This window comes from Cynocephalus volans, chromosome 7, assembly GCF_027409185.1.
Source record: "Cynocephalus volans isolate mCynVol1 chromosome 7, mCynVol1.pri, whole genome shotgun sequence".
NCBI classification, from domain to species: Eukaryota; Metazoa; Chordata; class Mammalia; order Dermoptera; family Cynocephalidae; genus Cynocephalus; species Cynocephalus volans.
In genome coordinates this window covers 118,426,325-118,443,253 of record NC_084466.1, presented here as the reverse complement: position 1 = coordinate 118,443,253, position 16,929 = coordinate 118,426,325, and the positions used below count along the sequence as shown (strand labels likewise).

Here is a 16,929-nt window from a genome sequence, read left to right as displayed (position 1 = left end):
AATGAAATACTCCAATTTGCAACAACACTGTTGAGCCTGGAGAAACTTACGTTGAGTGAAATAAGCAAAGCACAGAGGGATAAATACCACATGTACTCACTCATAAGTGGGAGCTAAGAAGAAAGGAAGTAAGGAAAGAAAGACCACAGTAGTGCTGTGGTCTTACAGAGGGAGGGAACCTTCCTAGGGCTACAAAGTGGAGTGGGGGGACAAAGGGGATGAGGAGGGAGGTTGGGGGATAATTGGGTGAGGGACACAGGTTACAAAAGTAATTTCTGGTAATGGGTATTAAGCCAGTATGAACCTGGCCCTCACATCATGGGCATGAGGGGTGGCAATTAGCTTTGTATGTTATGAATATTCATAACAAACAAAAAAAAATTTTTTTAAGTCAATAGTGTTGATAAGTGATACTACTGGAATATATTCAGCAAAATTTCAATGATATGAAACTACAACACAAAAGACACAGTTTCTTCAACAACAATACAGCAAATGCAGGGGAGAAATCGAGAGAAAGGAAAGAGGGACCTACAGACTAAGAGAGACAAGAGACACATCAACCAATAGAAGATAAAAACCTTATTTGGATTCTGATTCTTTGAAAATATAAAACATTTTGACATTTATGAGACAATTGGAAATTTGAGCAATGAGTGGATGCGTAGTAATAATAAGTTTGAGATACGATAATGATATTATTATGTTAAAGAAGAGACCTTATCTTTTAAAAATTCATCCTGAAATACTCATAGATGAATATGTGATGTCTTAGATTTGCTTCAACTTAATATGGGAGGAGGTAAGTGGCTCAAGGTACAGATGAAACGAGATTGGCTACGGATTGATAATAGTTGACACCAAGTAATGGGTACAAAGGGGTTCATTAAACTATTCGTATAATACTATATATGTTTAAAGTTTTCTACATTATGAAGGAAATCATTGACAAGAATTACTATGGGGGCTAGAGGAGAGGCAGTATTCAAAGTTGACTCCAAAGTCTCATTCCCTGGTCCCTGGGAGAACTTAATTTATTTGACATTTATTTGGCTCAGAGAAGTGGGAATGATAAATTTGGGCTTGAAATGATTGAGGTTGACATAATGAGAGGTTACCCAAGGGGTGATTTCAGGAGGCAGGTGGAAATAAACTCCTGAAGATAAGCCAATATGTTGACAGCTCAGATTAATCAATGAGAGGTGTTAGCAGAGCTGCCATGGCAGCAAATAAGATGGTATTTACTTGTGTTCAAAGACCAAAATGAAAAATGCCCATATTTGCTGAATACAGACTCAAGAGGATACTGTAAGAATATAATGATTGTTCTTTTCTCAAGAAGGTAGAGTTGATGAAACATCTGAGTCCTTAACTGTTTACACCACCATGTGTGTATGTCACTAGTCACTGGGATTTTCATGTCAATTTAGTTTAATGCCAACAAAATTCACTAACATATTGAAATAAAGGCTCCTAAATGATCTTCTTTTAGCAATTTCTTGTTTCCAGTTTTAAAATAAAGGGGAGTGTTTTAAATAAGTAAGAAAACTTCAGGATTCCTAGCAAAGGTTGAGGGACATGACAATATAATAAAAATTGTTAACGGATTTTTGTGAATACTCACTATGTTCTGTATATTATGCTGGGCACAGGATACTCTATCTCATTTATATTTTGTACATTAAACCATATTATACCATGATAAGTGGGATCCCAAAAGCTCAGTTGCATACAATATGAGGTCACAATGTTGAGGGGCTAATAAAATCTCCCACGTAAGGTTTGTGCATTCCAGAAATTTTGGAAGTGTGGAGGAACCTTCTTCTGTTTGTTTGCTTGTTTGTTTTGTACCCACTGGTGGCAGTTGTACATTCTGATTTATACATTAGTGGGAATGTTTGTTTCTGGATCTTGTGGTTGCCAGGAAAGTGGCAGCAATTTCAAAAGTAGTTTGGTTATTTTGTGCCTGTTTCATGGTCGAGGTCCAAGGAGATGAGGGAGGAACAATAGTAATAATAATAGAGCACATCCTTTACCTTCCAACTTTCCAAATTGGGGTTGGGGTTGCCTGTTGCTTCCCAACCTACTCTTGTTCTTTTCCTGAGAAGTGAAAGTGAGCTGACCTTGATTCAGTCTATGTCCCAATTGACCTTTCCATGGGGTTACACTTGTAAAAGAGCAAGTGATGTCCCCCCTGTACTGATGGAGAGAGTGAACTTCATAGACTATAGAAAGCAATTTACTCAGTGTCAAGTGTACATAAGAGGACTCAATATTCAACCCCAGGACTGTCTTCTGGCAACACTCATGGTTCATGGCTCATAATTGAAGTGGAGTTTAGAAGAGACTGAATGGGAAGATGGGAAGAGAAGTTTCACCTGCCCAGGAATGTGTTCTCTCAGGTGTTTCTAGATAAATTTCTAAGTGAAAAATAAAAATTCTTTAAATTAAAAAAAAAAATTCCAAATGGCAAATGGGAAGTTTGTTGATGCCAGTATATTTCTAAAATCAAAATTATAGAAAGGAGCACTACATTTTAAACATTACAGAAAACTATGTAGGAGAGAAGAAAGTATTTTGAAAAACTAAATGGATTATTCTTTAAATCCAGAACTACTTTTTGTCTTCTGCCATCATAGAAACAATTTCATTATAAACTTCTTGAGGGGCATTTATTGCCCAGATAAAATCCAAGTGATTGTAAGGAGGAATCTTCTTGTGGTAAATGAGATGGGGGAGTTTTGGAAGCAAATTATCAACATCTTGGGGGTCAGCCAACCAGTCATTGCCACCGCTCCACACTGCAACTGGCACGTCCACAGCTGTCAAATTATAGTAGGGAGGTGTGGGCTAAAAACACAGGAGAAAGAGCCAGGGTTTAGGTAAATGAATTTTAAAACCAATAAGAATTCTTTAAGTAGATCATATAACATTAACTGTCTTAGTTTTATAGGTAAATTTTACATTTCAATATATATGTATATACACATTTTTTATAGATGATTGCTTAGAGAAAGTCACCTTTATCCATAGAGCAAAGTCAACGCAGTATGTTTTAGACCGGTGCTTCTCAAACTCTAATGGGCCTGTGAATCACCTGGGGATCATGTTAAAATGAAGATTGTTTCAGTAGCTCTGGGGCAAGACCTGAGATTGTGCATTTGTAGGTGATGTTGATGCTGCTGGTCCCAAACCATGCTCTGAATAGCAAGGCTTTAGACAACAATCCTTGCAAATGAAAAACCTAGATTTCAACTCAAGCCGAAAGAAGTGGATTTGATTAGATCATAATTGTAACAGATTGCTTCTACCCAAACACACTAAACCATGATCTCAAAATGTCTTGGCTTATTTTGGCTTTGCATTGACTTCCTGGTATTGTCAGTGGACAGGTCAGTTGGTTTAGTTAAATAGCTGTAATTGTTGAATATTTACCTGATTTTAAAAACTATTGCTTCAAGTTTAGAGAAATGGTATCATCACCCCCATTTCCTATTTCTAGAAAATCACCATTTACACATAGATTTTATGGAAGTTCATAAAACAGGAAAGGGAACAAGAGAATCATCTCTAATTTTTTCACTGTCTAGAAAGAATTTTGTTAAATTTTTTAGACCATATTTTTAAGAATACTAATCAAATATACTAAAAGTTTGTCTATTCTCATTTTATGTAATAGCCAACTTGCCATAGTAAAATATGTTATCATATGTAATTCTTTCTAGTATTTTAACACTTTCTATTATTTTCTCTTATATATTGGAGGAAAAGCAAATAGTGTGGAGAATATCCTTAATTATAAGTCCATTTTTTTTTCACTTACATCTCATTGTTCAAAGAATTTCCTACATGCTAGTTCTGGCTCTTACATTGGTGTCACTGCTTCAGTTAGTTAAAGACCAATCTGAACTGTTATTGGCTGGGTTAGAAAGAGGGTGGACTTGGGAATTGGGTATTCCAGGTCTCACCTGGCCCTTTAAGATCAAGTCCTCTGATTACTAGTATTACAGCCTGCTAGAAAGATAAATTCAAAGCAAGACTATGTTTGGGGGATTTGAGGAGGTGAGGGTTGGGAAAAAACATTTTCAACAAAAGTTCGATCTTGCGGTGCTCTGAAAATCTCTTTAAAGACATCAAAAATGTAAAATAAGGGGGGATGCATTTTCTGTATACATAGGATATTGTTATAAAACATATGAATCCCTTTTAAACTTTGAGTCATGGTAACAGATGAAAATTGCTAGAGTTGTCCAGGTACTACATAGACGGAAAAATTGGTATAGGTGAAGAGGAAGAGGAGAGGATTCAAATTAATGCAAGGTACTTGTTCAGAATTAGTCCGTGATAACCTGAGACTTTACCCTGAGCTAGGGGCTTATTGGTATTATCCCATTAAATCCTATCAATAACTCTCTGAGTCTGGGTAGAGAGATGAAGAAATTATTGCCCAAGCTCATATTGACCAAAGGAAAGTTGAACTCTGAAGTGTGGATTCTTTGTTCTTTGTACTACAACAAATGTAAGGACTGCTCCGTACATCTGCTTATTCCATAAGTCCCCTGCCTGCTGAAAAAAATGTTTCCAGCCTTGAACTGCAAGTACATTGTCTTTTTTTTTTCTATATGGGAATGTGTTCCAGTGAAATCACTCAATAAAGGAGAGGGTATTTTTTAAGAAGATCAGAGATTCCAGTGCCATCTCACGAACAGTTAGAATTACTAGTTTATTATATCAGCTAATTGCACTTAAGAAAGGAAAGAACAGCATGCTGGGGGACTGGGATGCAGGGTAAGTCTACGTGATGGCAGTGGGTGGTGGTAAGTTCTGGGAAGTTCCTCACGTGGGGGTGTGACGCTGTGGGACAGCTTGAATGAGCATAGCTGGAACATGGGGGCACAATCACGTGGGAGAATGGGAGAATGGACATGAACATCTTTCTTCGAAAATAGATGCATGGTTATCACATTTTTTTATTTAGCCTTTTATATTTTTGTCTTTCAAATGTGAATAATTTAAACTTTAAGAAGCTTACCTGGTTATAGTGCATCGTGTTCTGAATCGGGCTTCCCCAATCAAAAGCTTGGAATTTCCCAGACTTAACAGCCTAAGATAAAAAAAATTAAAAATATAAAGACATAAAAATTCGCCTTATTATGTGAAAAATAAAACTAGAACATTTCCAAGATGTTCATTTTCAATTCAAACAATTATGAGAAAATATTTTCCTCATTCTCAAGATTATTCATCGTTGAAGACAAGGTATTTATGCAAGTTTAAATGCAGCTTTGCTTGAAGTAATTTTTCTTGTATACTAAGTCATAAAAATCATTCCTTTTTTGCTACCAAAGCACCTGTTTTCCTCAGATCGTCATTCATATGGATTGATCGTTATTTTCATATGGTAGTCACATGCCAGAAAAATCACCTGCTAGGATTATATGATAGAATATTTTAAGAATGTGCTTTAGGTAAATGCAAAGGGTTCAGGCTCACAAAATAGGTTTTGACAGTATTTGAGAAATTATACCTGGGTCCAGTGGAGCATGTTTTGAACAGAAGTTCCTGCTGGATTATGTGACAGGTACACATCCAAGCGACTCTAGAAACCAAACACACACATATATACATGCACACTTAAACACATATTCAGTTTCTCAGAAACAACTAAGATCTAAGTTTTTTGATCAGGTAAAATGTTGAAGAGCAACATTTATTGAAAGAATATGAGCAACACATTTGCACGTTACTTTAGAATTTGCAAAGTGTAATTGCATGTGTGTTGATTCATTTAATCTGTAGCCACTCGATGAGAAGAACTTATCTCTATTTTATCAAAATGGAAATTGGGGCTCAAAGAAGTTTAAAGAAATATCCAATGTCACACAGATAGTAACAGAGTAGAGCCAGAGACTTTAATCCAGCTCTCTGAGTCTAAATTCTCAGCTTTTTCTTCTTCTCTGCCCAGAGCCACAGTACCATAAATTAAACATTTACACACAGGATTCTTGCTTTGCAGAACTTTAATATATATAAGCTACTAATATATGCATGACTGTCATGATATGTATTTCCTAATCATGCTATCTTATTGGGACCCTAATCTACCTTGCTCAGACTCCAGGCAGCAAACTGGAGTCCCCTTCTTGGATTGTGTAGGCCAATTCACAGTGGGTCTTAATGCCACTGTAGAGAAGACTGTGGATGGAGTCAAACAAATTGACCATCTTCACAAGGCACCAAAGTCTTTCTCTACATAATTATCAGGCAGAAGACAATATCTCTACTTTCGTTTGTTCCTTGTATCTCTATTTAACTATTTTTTTTTTGTAAGACTCTTATTGATGGAATACAGTTATCTGTACTGCCTTTTCTTAGTGTGATGAAGTGCTCTGTTTGAGTCTACATAGGGAATGACAAATATGCCCAGAATCATGGAGAGGGACTCCCTTCTAAGAGAGGGAAAGGGGGTCCTTATTTATTGTCCTAAGTGGGGACCAGTGAAAGTTTCATATATTATATATTATTATAATATATATGTGTGTATATATATATATATGTATGTATTATGCACAGAGATGATCACCAGTATTGAGAAAGAGAACTGAATCTCCTAGATCTCCATGAATCCAAGATCCATGTCTGTCTTTTCACCAATGTGTTCCCAGTAACTACAACACTTCATAGAATTATACTTTCTTAACAATGAACTTGATTTTCCTAGGTGTTCAAGGGTAAATAACTAAAATGACAATTGTGAGTGAGGATAGTTATCTATGCATATTAGTAATGGTAGCAAAACATGAAATTACTATGTGCTATGTACTTTGTTCTGTATGCTTTACCTATATTAGCTCATTTGATCTTCATAACAGCCCATTTGGTGGGTGAGGAAACCAAGACAGAGGAGTTTAAGTCAGTTCCAAAGACAGGATTTGAATTTAGGCTGATCTGAATTTGTACTAACTACTTGAACATGTTGCATTTTCTCATGTATGTTTTAAAACCCCAGCTCAATGCAAAGTGAGCGAAAAAGTAGATAAAGAATATGGGCAAGGTCTTACATAAATCGCTGCTCTGAAATATGCTTTATAATATTATGAGAATTATTATCAGCATTAAAATCATTTATAAGAACATTTATTTAATGCCTAGACATTTTTCCCACAGAGAAGCCTGCTAAAATATATAGTTCCCTTCCCTCAGAATTTAAATGTGACACCAATTATTTAGATGGTCACAGTGAGTAGTGAGTTGTTATTTTTTTCCCCACATGCTATCTATTTACTTTAGGGGGTGTGGGGGTGATGAAAGGGAGCTGGAGGTGACAAAATTGGGAGCAATGACTTGTGATTTCTCTTGGGTTTATCAGGATATCATGAACACAATTCTGCAGCTACTCCTAGTTCTTATAAATTACCATTTCAAAATGATGATGAAACAAGTAATCAAATATGTTGCTAAAAACATTCAGAACAGAAATCATGATGCATACAAACCATGTTCAAATTCCTATTGTCAAATCCACAAATGATGAATAAGGCATTGCTGCAAAGGAGATCCAGTGTCTCACGGGAGCACACTTGAGTAGCAAGAAATTGATCAAAATAGTTGTGTGGGTAGAATATTTTGTCACCAAATATAATCTGAAAAGAAAAAAAGCATCATTAGAGGGTTGCAGCCCTCAAGCTGCAGAAAAGACCCATTATTTTATTTAATCTACTCATACAGATGTGATTTTTATAGGCTGATGATATTTTCTTATTTCCATATGTTATTTTAGGAATTTCCAATACTTTCTCTCGTTTAATCCCCACAATAAAGCTATGAAATGGGCAGGGAAGATGTCAATAGTGGGGATCTATTGTTGCATTGATAACTACTGGCTGCTGAGAGGAAGTAGGAGTATAAGACACAGAGAGCTACCATCTAGTTGGGATAATAAGAGTTTTATTCATCATGGAATAACATGATGAAACAACATGGCAGACTGTCATAATTAAGTTCCAAGATGTGCAATTGCAGCAATAAATTGTGAAAAGAACAGGAGGGGAGATGGTGACTGTGAGCCAGATTTCCAGCAAAGCTTTTAGAGAGGAAATGAGATTCAGTTGTTTAAGAATAGAAAGGATTAGCCCCAACTCTTTTTGAGGAAGGCAGGCATTTTATCATCTCCATTTAATACATGAAGAATCATGACGTTAATAGTCAGGACCTTGGGCTAATTTGAACTGGATTGTATCTAGAATATTGACCCAAGCCTCTGACTTGAGGTTGAATGCTTTTTTTTTTTTGAGTACAATCAATGCAATCAATGATAAATCAATGAAGTCGGTAAATACACTCAGGGTCATCAGAAAATTTTAGATTTTGAATAAAAGTTTTACAAATGTAGCTTGACTATAGTTAAAGTCTCAGGCTGTAGACATACATGTCAATACAGAATGAAATGAAATGCACAGCACAAAACCATAAAAGAAAATGACATCATTGGTATTAAGCACTGGAAAAAGTAAAGAGTGATCCCCTACCATGGATGCCTACCATATAAGGAACTTAATATTTATGGTTTATTGAAAACCACCCTACTGTCCTATGAAACCACCATTTAAAGATGAAGGAGCTCTTTAAAAAAAGAGCCCTTAGGTAAGCCAAGAGTATTCGATGAGGAACCTCAAAGTATTTGCTGTATTCAATCATTGATTTCTTTCCCCTCTTTCTTCTTTTTTCTTCCCTTTCTTTTCTTTCCTGTCCTTCCTCTTCCCAGTTTCTATGACCCTGGTGGGTTAGGCTTCTTATTTGACTATTTTGTTTTGTTTTTATTTCCCCTTCCCTACCCCAGGAGTGGAATCACAGTCCTCACACAGCTGTGTAGAGTGCTTGGTAAATAAAATATGTGTGAAGGAGCAAAAAGCGCTCCCAGGCAGTCCTAACCCACACAAAGCTAATGACGAACAAAGAAATGAAGGAGGATCTCACAGGCTGTAGAGAAGATTCAAACATGGTCAATGCTGTTGAAGAAATAAATGTGTTCAGTTCCGTTTTTGGATATAAACATCATTGCCCATCAGGTGTTTTTGCTCTCTTTCCATCACTTTGAAATCCATAGGCAACTGAGTATCTTGTATTCAACTAATGAAAAAGAATTACATACCTTGAAAAGGAATGAAGGAATAAATCTAAGTTTGTTTAAAAGGCTTTTTGTATACTTCACAGTGGCGACAGGAGCTAATGCATAAAATGTTTCGATTCTTTTAGCCAGGTTGGGATTGGTAGAAAAGGCGATAAAACCTGAAAAAAACAAGGAATGGGTGAAGAAGTGTGTGTGTGTGTGTGTGTGTGTGTGTGTATGTGTGCATGTGTGTGTGTATGTGTGTGTGTATGTGTGTATGTGTGTGTATGTGTGTGTGTATGTGTGTGTATGTGTGTGTGTATGTGTGTGTGTATGTGTGTGTGTATGTGTGTGTATGTGTATGTGTGTATGTGTGTGTGTATGTGTGTGTATGTGTGTGTGTGTATGTGTGTGTATGTGTGTGTATGTGTGTGTGTGTATGTGTGTGTGTGTATGTGTGTATGTGTATGTGTGTGTATGTGTGTGTGTATGTGTGTGTGTATGTGTGTGTGTGTGTATGTGTATGTGTGTATGTGTGTGTGTATGTGTGTGTGTGTGTATGTGTGTGTGTGTGTGCATGTTCATTGTTTTGTTTTTTGTGTGTGTGACATTACGTTGGACTTACCAAGGATGGCATCTGAGACAACCTGAGAAATTGGTACTTCTGCCTGCTCAAAGTGATCAGATCTTAGTATATTTGTTTTATTTTCATAAATTTTCTATGGGAACATGAATCTAGAACTTTTAAAAAGTTATAATAAACTTTTATCTGACTTTAGAAAATGGGACAAATTTAGAATAATACCATGGTAACAAAAACTAGTTATTTATATGACATATAGGTTTTGATAAGTTTAAGTTCCTTATCTCATCAAATGAGTTAATTAATGCTTAATGCGAGTAGAATATATAAGTGGAAAGAAGTTTAAAATATGACCAAACTGGATTTGAATCTTAGCTCTGTGGTTTATTAACTTTTTGGCCTTGGACAAGTCATATAAACTCTAAGAGCTTCTGTTGCCTCATCTGAAATATGGGGATAGTTTTGAGTGCTTCATTAGGTTGTTTAGGAACTGAAGGAGGTGAATCATGTAAACAATTTACCATGATACTTGGTACATAATAAATGTTTGATAAATGAGTAGCCAAGAGAATTTAAGTATCTGTGCCCAGTGAATATACTCAGCCCATCTGTAATTAATTGGTTTTATGAACAGTAGCATATTAGCAGTAACCAAGTGATTATAAAGTTAAACTATTTACAGTCTAACTACATAGAACAAGCCCTCCCACTTTTAATAATGACATATTGATGAGACTCAAGAATGGCCTGGGGAGAAAAAATACTTCAGCTCTAGACAACTACCTCACCTATATAATACACACCTGATTCTATTTGAGGAAGAATGGTTTATTCAAGAGCACCATATGTATTAAGGGGTTCTGTATCTGGTTGTCTCAACTCTGTAGATTACAGCCAGCAGCTCACCCAGAGTAAGCAAGACTCAGGTACTCGTGGAACCTGAACGGGTATCAATAGGTCCCTGCACTGTCAGGACATGTGACTTCTCAGGTGCCTGCTCAGAATTTAATCCTATTTCAGATACAGTTCTAACAAGGGTACCTATCTAACTTCTCAGCACACAGAAGATTGGAATATGTCAGTTCAAAGGCAGAAATGACTTCCAGATATTTATGAGCATGGTGACAGCAGTAAGAAGGTGTCCACTAATGAGAAAGAATAATGGAAATATTCAAAATTCAAATACATCACAACAGTAGTAGTAGGTTGATATCAGGACAAGCAGTTCTACTCGCCTCAATAAATCCTAAGAAAGCTGTCACATTGCATTTTAATGCGATAATTTTATAACCCTAGATCATCGAGAAAAATTTAAACTGTGCTCAATGTGTGCTATTCAAAAAGGCAGGGGAGTGTGCCATAGGTTGATGCAGATTTTGAGCCAGCTTTGCCCAAAGTTCTGCTCTCTTGCTGTGTCTAATGACTGGTCAACAGTCGGTAATAAGGCCGGGTCCCCCAGGCACACTAGGGAAGTCTCTGGAGAGCCAGAGCATACAGTCTGCAGAGGCCTTTTTCAGACTGCTTCACAGCCCAACTTCTCCCTCTGCCAACCCCTGCTTTTTGCCCTTTCCCCTAAAAGTGCTTCATCCCCATCTCCTTGGGAATCTGACCAATACACAATGACAAGGACATCAGTAAGTGCTATATCACTGAACTCTTTCTCCGTCTAAAATTCTAGTTGAGATCTGTGCTTTAGGATGAACAAGCCATGGGGAGAGAACTTTCACAAGCTCCCACTACTAATTTCCAACACTTCGCTGCATGTGTCCGTATATGGACATTCTGATTACTTAGAATTGTGGTCAGAAGCAGGGTCATCAGCTGAGAGTGAGGGCCAGTGTCAAGATAAGCCATGATTTTTCCCATACGACTCCCCACTCCCTTCTCTTGCTTCAACCCTATTTCTTACCTTTACAGCTTCTCTCATGCTGTCTTGAGCTCACTTGGCTGTGCTTTCATCCCCACCCCTCCACCAAAGTTGCTGTTATAAAAGCCCCCCTACCTTCCAGGCTGCTAAATCTAATGGTCAGTTCTCAGGCTTTATTATCAATAGCCTTTTCCACAGTGACCACATTCTTCTTAAAACACTTTCTCCCCTTGACTTCCAGAATTCCAGACCCTCCTGGCTTTCCTTCTGTCACTGTCAACATTATTTCCCAGTTTCTTTTCTTGATTTCTCCTCATCTTTTTCTTTTTCTCTTTTTTTTTTTAAATTAAGGAATGGCCCGAGGCTTTGACCTTGGACCTCCCTCCTCTTTTCTATCTGAACTCACTTCATTGGTTATTACATCCTGTCTCATGTTCTGATGACCCCTGTTTTGCATTTTCAGCCCAGTCCTTGCCCCTGAACTCCACATTTGTGTATATAATAGACTGCTTGACACTTCCACTTGAATCTCCAATAGCACCCAGCACTTAGTGGTCCAAGGCTGAGCTCCTGCTCCCCCGTCACATCAGCTCTTCTCACAGTCTTACCCCTTGGTTAGCAGCATCCCCATTATCCTAGGTGCTCAGGCTGTAATCCTGGCATCACCCTTGACTTCTCTTTTTCTCTTACAATCCAAACCAATACATCAGCAAATCCTGTCAGCTCCACCTCGAAAATATGATGTATTGCAAAAAATTCATGTAAAGATTCATGTCTTTAAATTCTACTTTCCACAAACTTTATGAAATGCCTTAGTATATCTAAGAAATATATCTAGAACCTGGCCCTGTGTCATTATCTCCACAGCCACCTCACTCCCTCAGCCAGGTCACCATCATCCCCTGCATGGATTACTCTAACGGTAAGTCCTCTAACTGGTTCTCTGCTCCCGCCCTTGTTCCTGTTCAGCAACTGAAAAGATTTTGTTAACGGATCATGTAACTCTTCTATTCAAAATTCTTCTGTGGGTTCCTTTTTTCACTCAGAGTGAAAGCTGAAATCCCTGCAACAGCCAAAGAGCCCTGAAAAGTCTGCCTTCCCAGCCCCTGTGAGCTCATCTGTCTCTCTCTCAATCTCTCTCTCTCTCTCTGTCCCTGTCTCTGTCTCTCAATCTGATCTATCTACACAAGAGGAAACGTCACTATTGTACCTCAAATGTGCTAAGTGTGCTTCAGCTTCCGGTTCTTTGCACTTGCTGTTCTCTCTCCCTGGAACATCAGTCTGCCAGGTAAGCACAGGACTTGCTCCCTGACCTCCTTCATATCTTTGCCTGCAGAGTGTTTTCTCATGTTCCCTATCCAAAATTGCTGTGAACCCCTCTGATGTTCCCTAATACCTTCCCTGATTTATTTTCTCTTCATAGCATTACAATTATTTAATATACCCTATATTTTACTTTTTAATTTTTGGTATTTTCTCTGCCTCCCTGCACTAGATTATAAGTGGTACAAAGGTAGAGATTTTAATCTATTTTATTTATTGCTGTATTGTTTGGACACATCACAGATGCTCCATAAATTCGGCTGAATGAATGGAATAAATTCAGTCCAGAGGCTGTATGATGCTGACTTGGGAGTCAAATTGCCTGAGCTGGTATATGTGCCACCCTACTGGTAATAACCCATGTTACCTTGCTCAAATTATTTACTCCCTTGCTTTGTCAACCCATCTATACAATAGGAATAATAATTGTCCCTATATTGTTGGGTTGTTGTAAGGAATAAATTACATAATGAATGGAAAGTGATTAATGTGGTTACCAGCATGCCTGCCATAGCCCCTGGGAAGGCGTTTACAAGAACTAAACTACCTGGCCTTAACTGCTTTTACCTACCAATGGTGGTACCCTGGGAATGGCCAACATAGTGTAGCTTCTCCTGTCCAGTTTTCTTCACAATGAAGTCAATCGTGGATGGAAGGTCATATTTAGCCATTTCATCAAAGCTGGAAGGAAAAAAAAAAGACATTACTGAATACATTTCCTTGCCGTAGTTTCTAAAATTCAGACATATTTTTAGCTAAGGATCCCTTTGGAACATAGAAAACAAGATTCTCTTAACATTGCTGATCATAGATCATTAGTGAATATCAAGTGTCTTCCATGGTGGCTTCATCATTTTGGAAGCACAGTGTTACAGCTGCGATTTAATTGAAACAAGATAGTATCTGCAGGTGGGAGTCATCTCTATCCCTGAAATGGAATGTCATATTTAACAATCACTTATATGCTGTGTTCCAGTGCCATGTAATATGAATCCTATCCCTCTTTATTTTATTCTTCATGAATCAGGCGGAATGATATTTTGAAACTGAAAACTGGATTATTCCACTCCCCTGTTTAAAATTTTTCATGGCTTCTCATTGCACGTAGAGTGAGCTCCAAGGCCCTGCCCATCGCCCACACAGCCCTGCTTGATCTGGCTCTTGTCAGCACCTCCAGTCTCCTCTCATGTCACTCTCTCTCTTCTTCACTATGCTCAGGACACAGGGGTTTCCTTTCAGCTCCTAGAATTCTCGGAGCACTTTTGTGCCTCAGCATCCTCAGTCAAACCCTCTTCTGTTCTCCACCTCTATCGGGAATTTCCAGAAATAAAGCACAAGGCGGCCAGTGATAGGAAAGCTTTGATAATCTCTCCATAGTGTCTGAATTCCAATCTCCTTTACTGCTGATGCTGACTCGGGTTGCTGCTCTCTCATCCCCAGCTGGGTTTTAACATCCCTCTTGAATCCATACGGATTGTCCTTTTGGAATTGGCCAGTGGCAGAGAAGTTACTTGCTTCACCCATATTTTTCATTCCTTTTTAAAAAGTATATTCAGGGATCCCCTAATAGTCAGTACTGAGATCAGAGAGAGTTTGAAGGAAAAGCTACCATGGGAATGAGGTATAGAGAAGAATCCAAGAAGGGATTACAATAAAAATGTCTTTCTTCTCCTCCTACTTAAAGTTTGATTTGTTAAAATGAGACCGGATTGGAAGGGGAGAATGTCATGTTTTTCAAACTTGATGCTTATTTTTAATTGTCCCTTTTCTTTACCTGAAGGCCCAGAATTCATCTGAGTCTGGTGAATAGTACAAATTTCTCCTGGCCCAGGTATTTCCTCTGCTGTTCCCCAGCCACACATCATAACCAGCATCTGCCAGAATGAAGCCCAGGCTGTTGTTGGGCAGGTTGGAAATCCAGTTTGTGGCCGATGTGAGCAAACCATGCTGCAAAAACACAACAGGTCTCTGGCCTGAAGAAGAAAATTGTTTAAAAACTTTATAAACTTATTCCTTATTCTAAGGTAAACATGAAGATAGAAACACACTTTCATGCAACTAGAATTAAATGGTTCCTTGATTGGGCTGAATATTTTTGAACATCTTTTCTTAATTATGGTAATGATTTCCCAGGTGGTTATTTGCTCAGATGCTAAAACTGATCAAATAGTTTTCTTTAAATATGTGCAGTTTTTTGTATGCCACTTATACCTCAAAATAAAGTTATTAAAAAGTTATGTTCTAAGGAAATTCAACACAATGTTAGTTTAGGTGAACTTTGAATGGTAAAGCTATGGGCAGTCTTTATTTCTATTCTTTTTGAACTTCACAATTTTTCTACAATGAGAGAAAAGTGAATTTTTAATAGTACAGTACTAAGAAAAAATGACCTTAATCTGTTTAGGATATAAGCCTTGAATTGCTTCTCCATCTCCCTGTCTGTGGAACACACCCTGACTAACTCTTCCTAATTCTCTAGATCTCAGCTCAGTTATTATTTCCAAGAAAGCTTTCCTTGAGTTTCCCTAGCTGGATTAGTTGCCTCCATTAGGACTTCTAGCTTAATATCATGTTCACAGTTGTAGCACTGACTTTATCACATGTTATAATAATCTGTTTATTCCTCTATCTCTTTGACTTGATCTCCTCGAAGACTAGACATATGGCTTAGTTATTGTTGAATTTACAGAATAAGCAATTCCTTAGGAAGAAATGAAAGGAGGAAAATGGAAGGAAAGAAAAGGAAGAAAGGGATGGAGGGAGGGATGGAGGTGGAACAGAGAGAGGGAAGGAGAGAGGAAGAAAGAGGAAAGGAAAAGAGGGGAAAAGAAAGGAAGGGAAGGAGGTTATACCTCTGTTCTCTGAATTTTTCTTCCCATAAGGAATTCTGTTGATATCAAGGATATAACCATCTTCAGTCACAACTTCATATACTTCACTTGGATATCCCCAGTAGGAAATCATCTGACTCTGATGAGAAAGACCCAGAACTTTAAGTTTTAGTTAGCTTTTTAAATGCATCTAATAAATAGATATTGTTAATTATTTTTAATTGATCACATTAAAGCTTAAACCCACTATGAATCTAAATCATGGTAATATCTCTCAGTTTAGTAGGTTTCCCCCCCAGTTACTTACAATATTCATAGTCACTTCAGGGCTTTCAGGGTTTAATTTTCCAAGGAAACCATGTGTAGTTCCAACTGCACATATCAAACTTGCCATTGCTAAAAGCAACCACATTTTGCACCTGCCTGAAACAAAAGAATAACCCATGCCATGGATAACCTTTTACACTTTCATAATACTCATTTTTGTATCCATTTTTATTTCATGCAAAGCAAACAAAACAAAAAAAACAATGCTTGGGTTTGATTTAATTCAGTTGAACAATAATAAATCCAGAACATGTGAATGTCAGCACAGGCTTTTTAATACTTAACATGTTTTCACTGTCTGATTCTTTTTGTTTGAGAACATTTCTCATTTGATTTTCAAGTCACATCAAAGGAATCTTAATTGGCAAAAAAGTCTTCCAATTGTCTGGCATAACATCATATTCTGATTATGCCTTATGTTTAAGACTTTTGCCAACGTATTTTGAGAGCCCAAAGTTGGAGGGTGGGGGGATACGCTGTGTGAGCATTTATCTCCCCTAGACTCAATCTCAATATAACATGCATTCAAACCTATCAATATGTTTTCTAATATTATTTATGAGCCACTCCATAAATATTTATTGATTTGAAGTCATTATGTGGATTTTATTTATTTATTTATTTTTGTCGTTTTTTTTTTTTTTTCGTGACTGGCACTCAGCCAGTGAGTGCACCGGTCATTCCTATATAGGATCCGAACCCGCGGCGGGAGCGTCGCCGCGCTCCCAGCGCAGCACTCTACCGAGTGCGCCACGGGCTCGGCCCCATTATATGGATTTTAAAGCTGCATCACCTTCTCAAATGCTACCATAACTGAAGTAATGTATGAATATAATTTCAGGAAAGTTATTGCACTTTTAATTTTTTGCTGAGACATTACTTCATTGAA

At 37.6% G+C, this 16,929-nt stretch overlaps 1 protein-coding gene across 2 annotated transcripts; it reads right to left on the bottom strand.

The window, feature by feature from the left end:
• Positions 1-2,613: 2,613 nt before the first annotated feature.
• LIPF (lipase F, gastric type) lies at positions 2,614-16,125 on the bottom strand. Of its 2 annotated transcripts, none has more exons than XM_063102890.1 (9): positions 16,021-16,125; positions 15,735-15,852; positions 14,657-14,855; positions 13,454-13,563; positions 9,152-9,288; positions 7,497-7,643; positions 5,528-5,599; positions 5,033-5,104; positions 2,614-2,850 (listed from the first exon to the last, which is right to left on the bottom strand). In XM_063102890.1, exons 1-9 carry the CDS (start codon positions 16,123-16,125, stop codon positions 2,614-2,616), a joined length of 1,197 nt encoding a protein of 398 aa, XP_062958960.1. The 2 variants fall into 2 exon arrangements, with proteins under 2 accessions (XP_062958960.1, XP_062958961.1); XM_063102891.1 differs by having other exon boundaries at positions 14,657-14,756.
• Between the last annotated feature and the right edge of the window lie 804 nt (positions 16,126-16,929).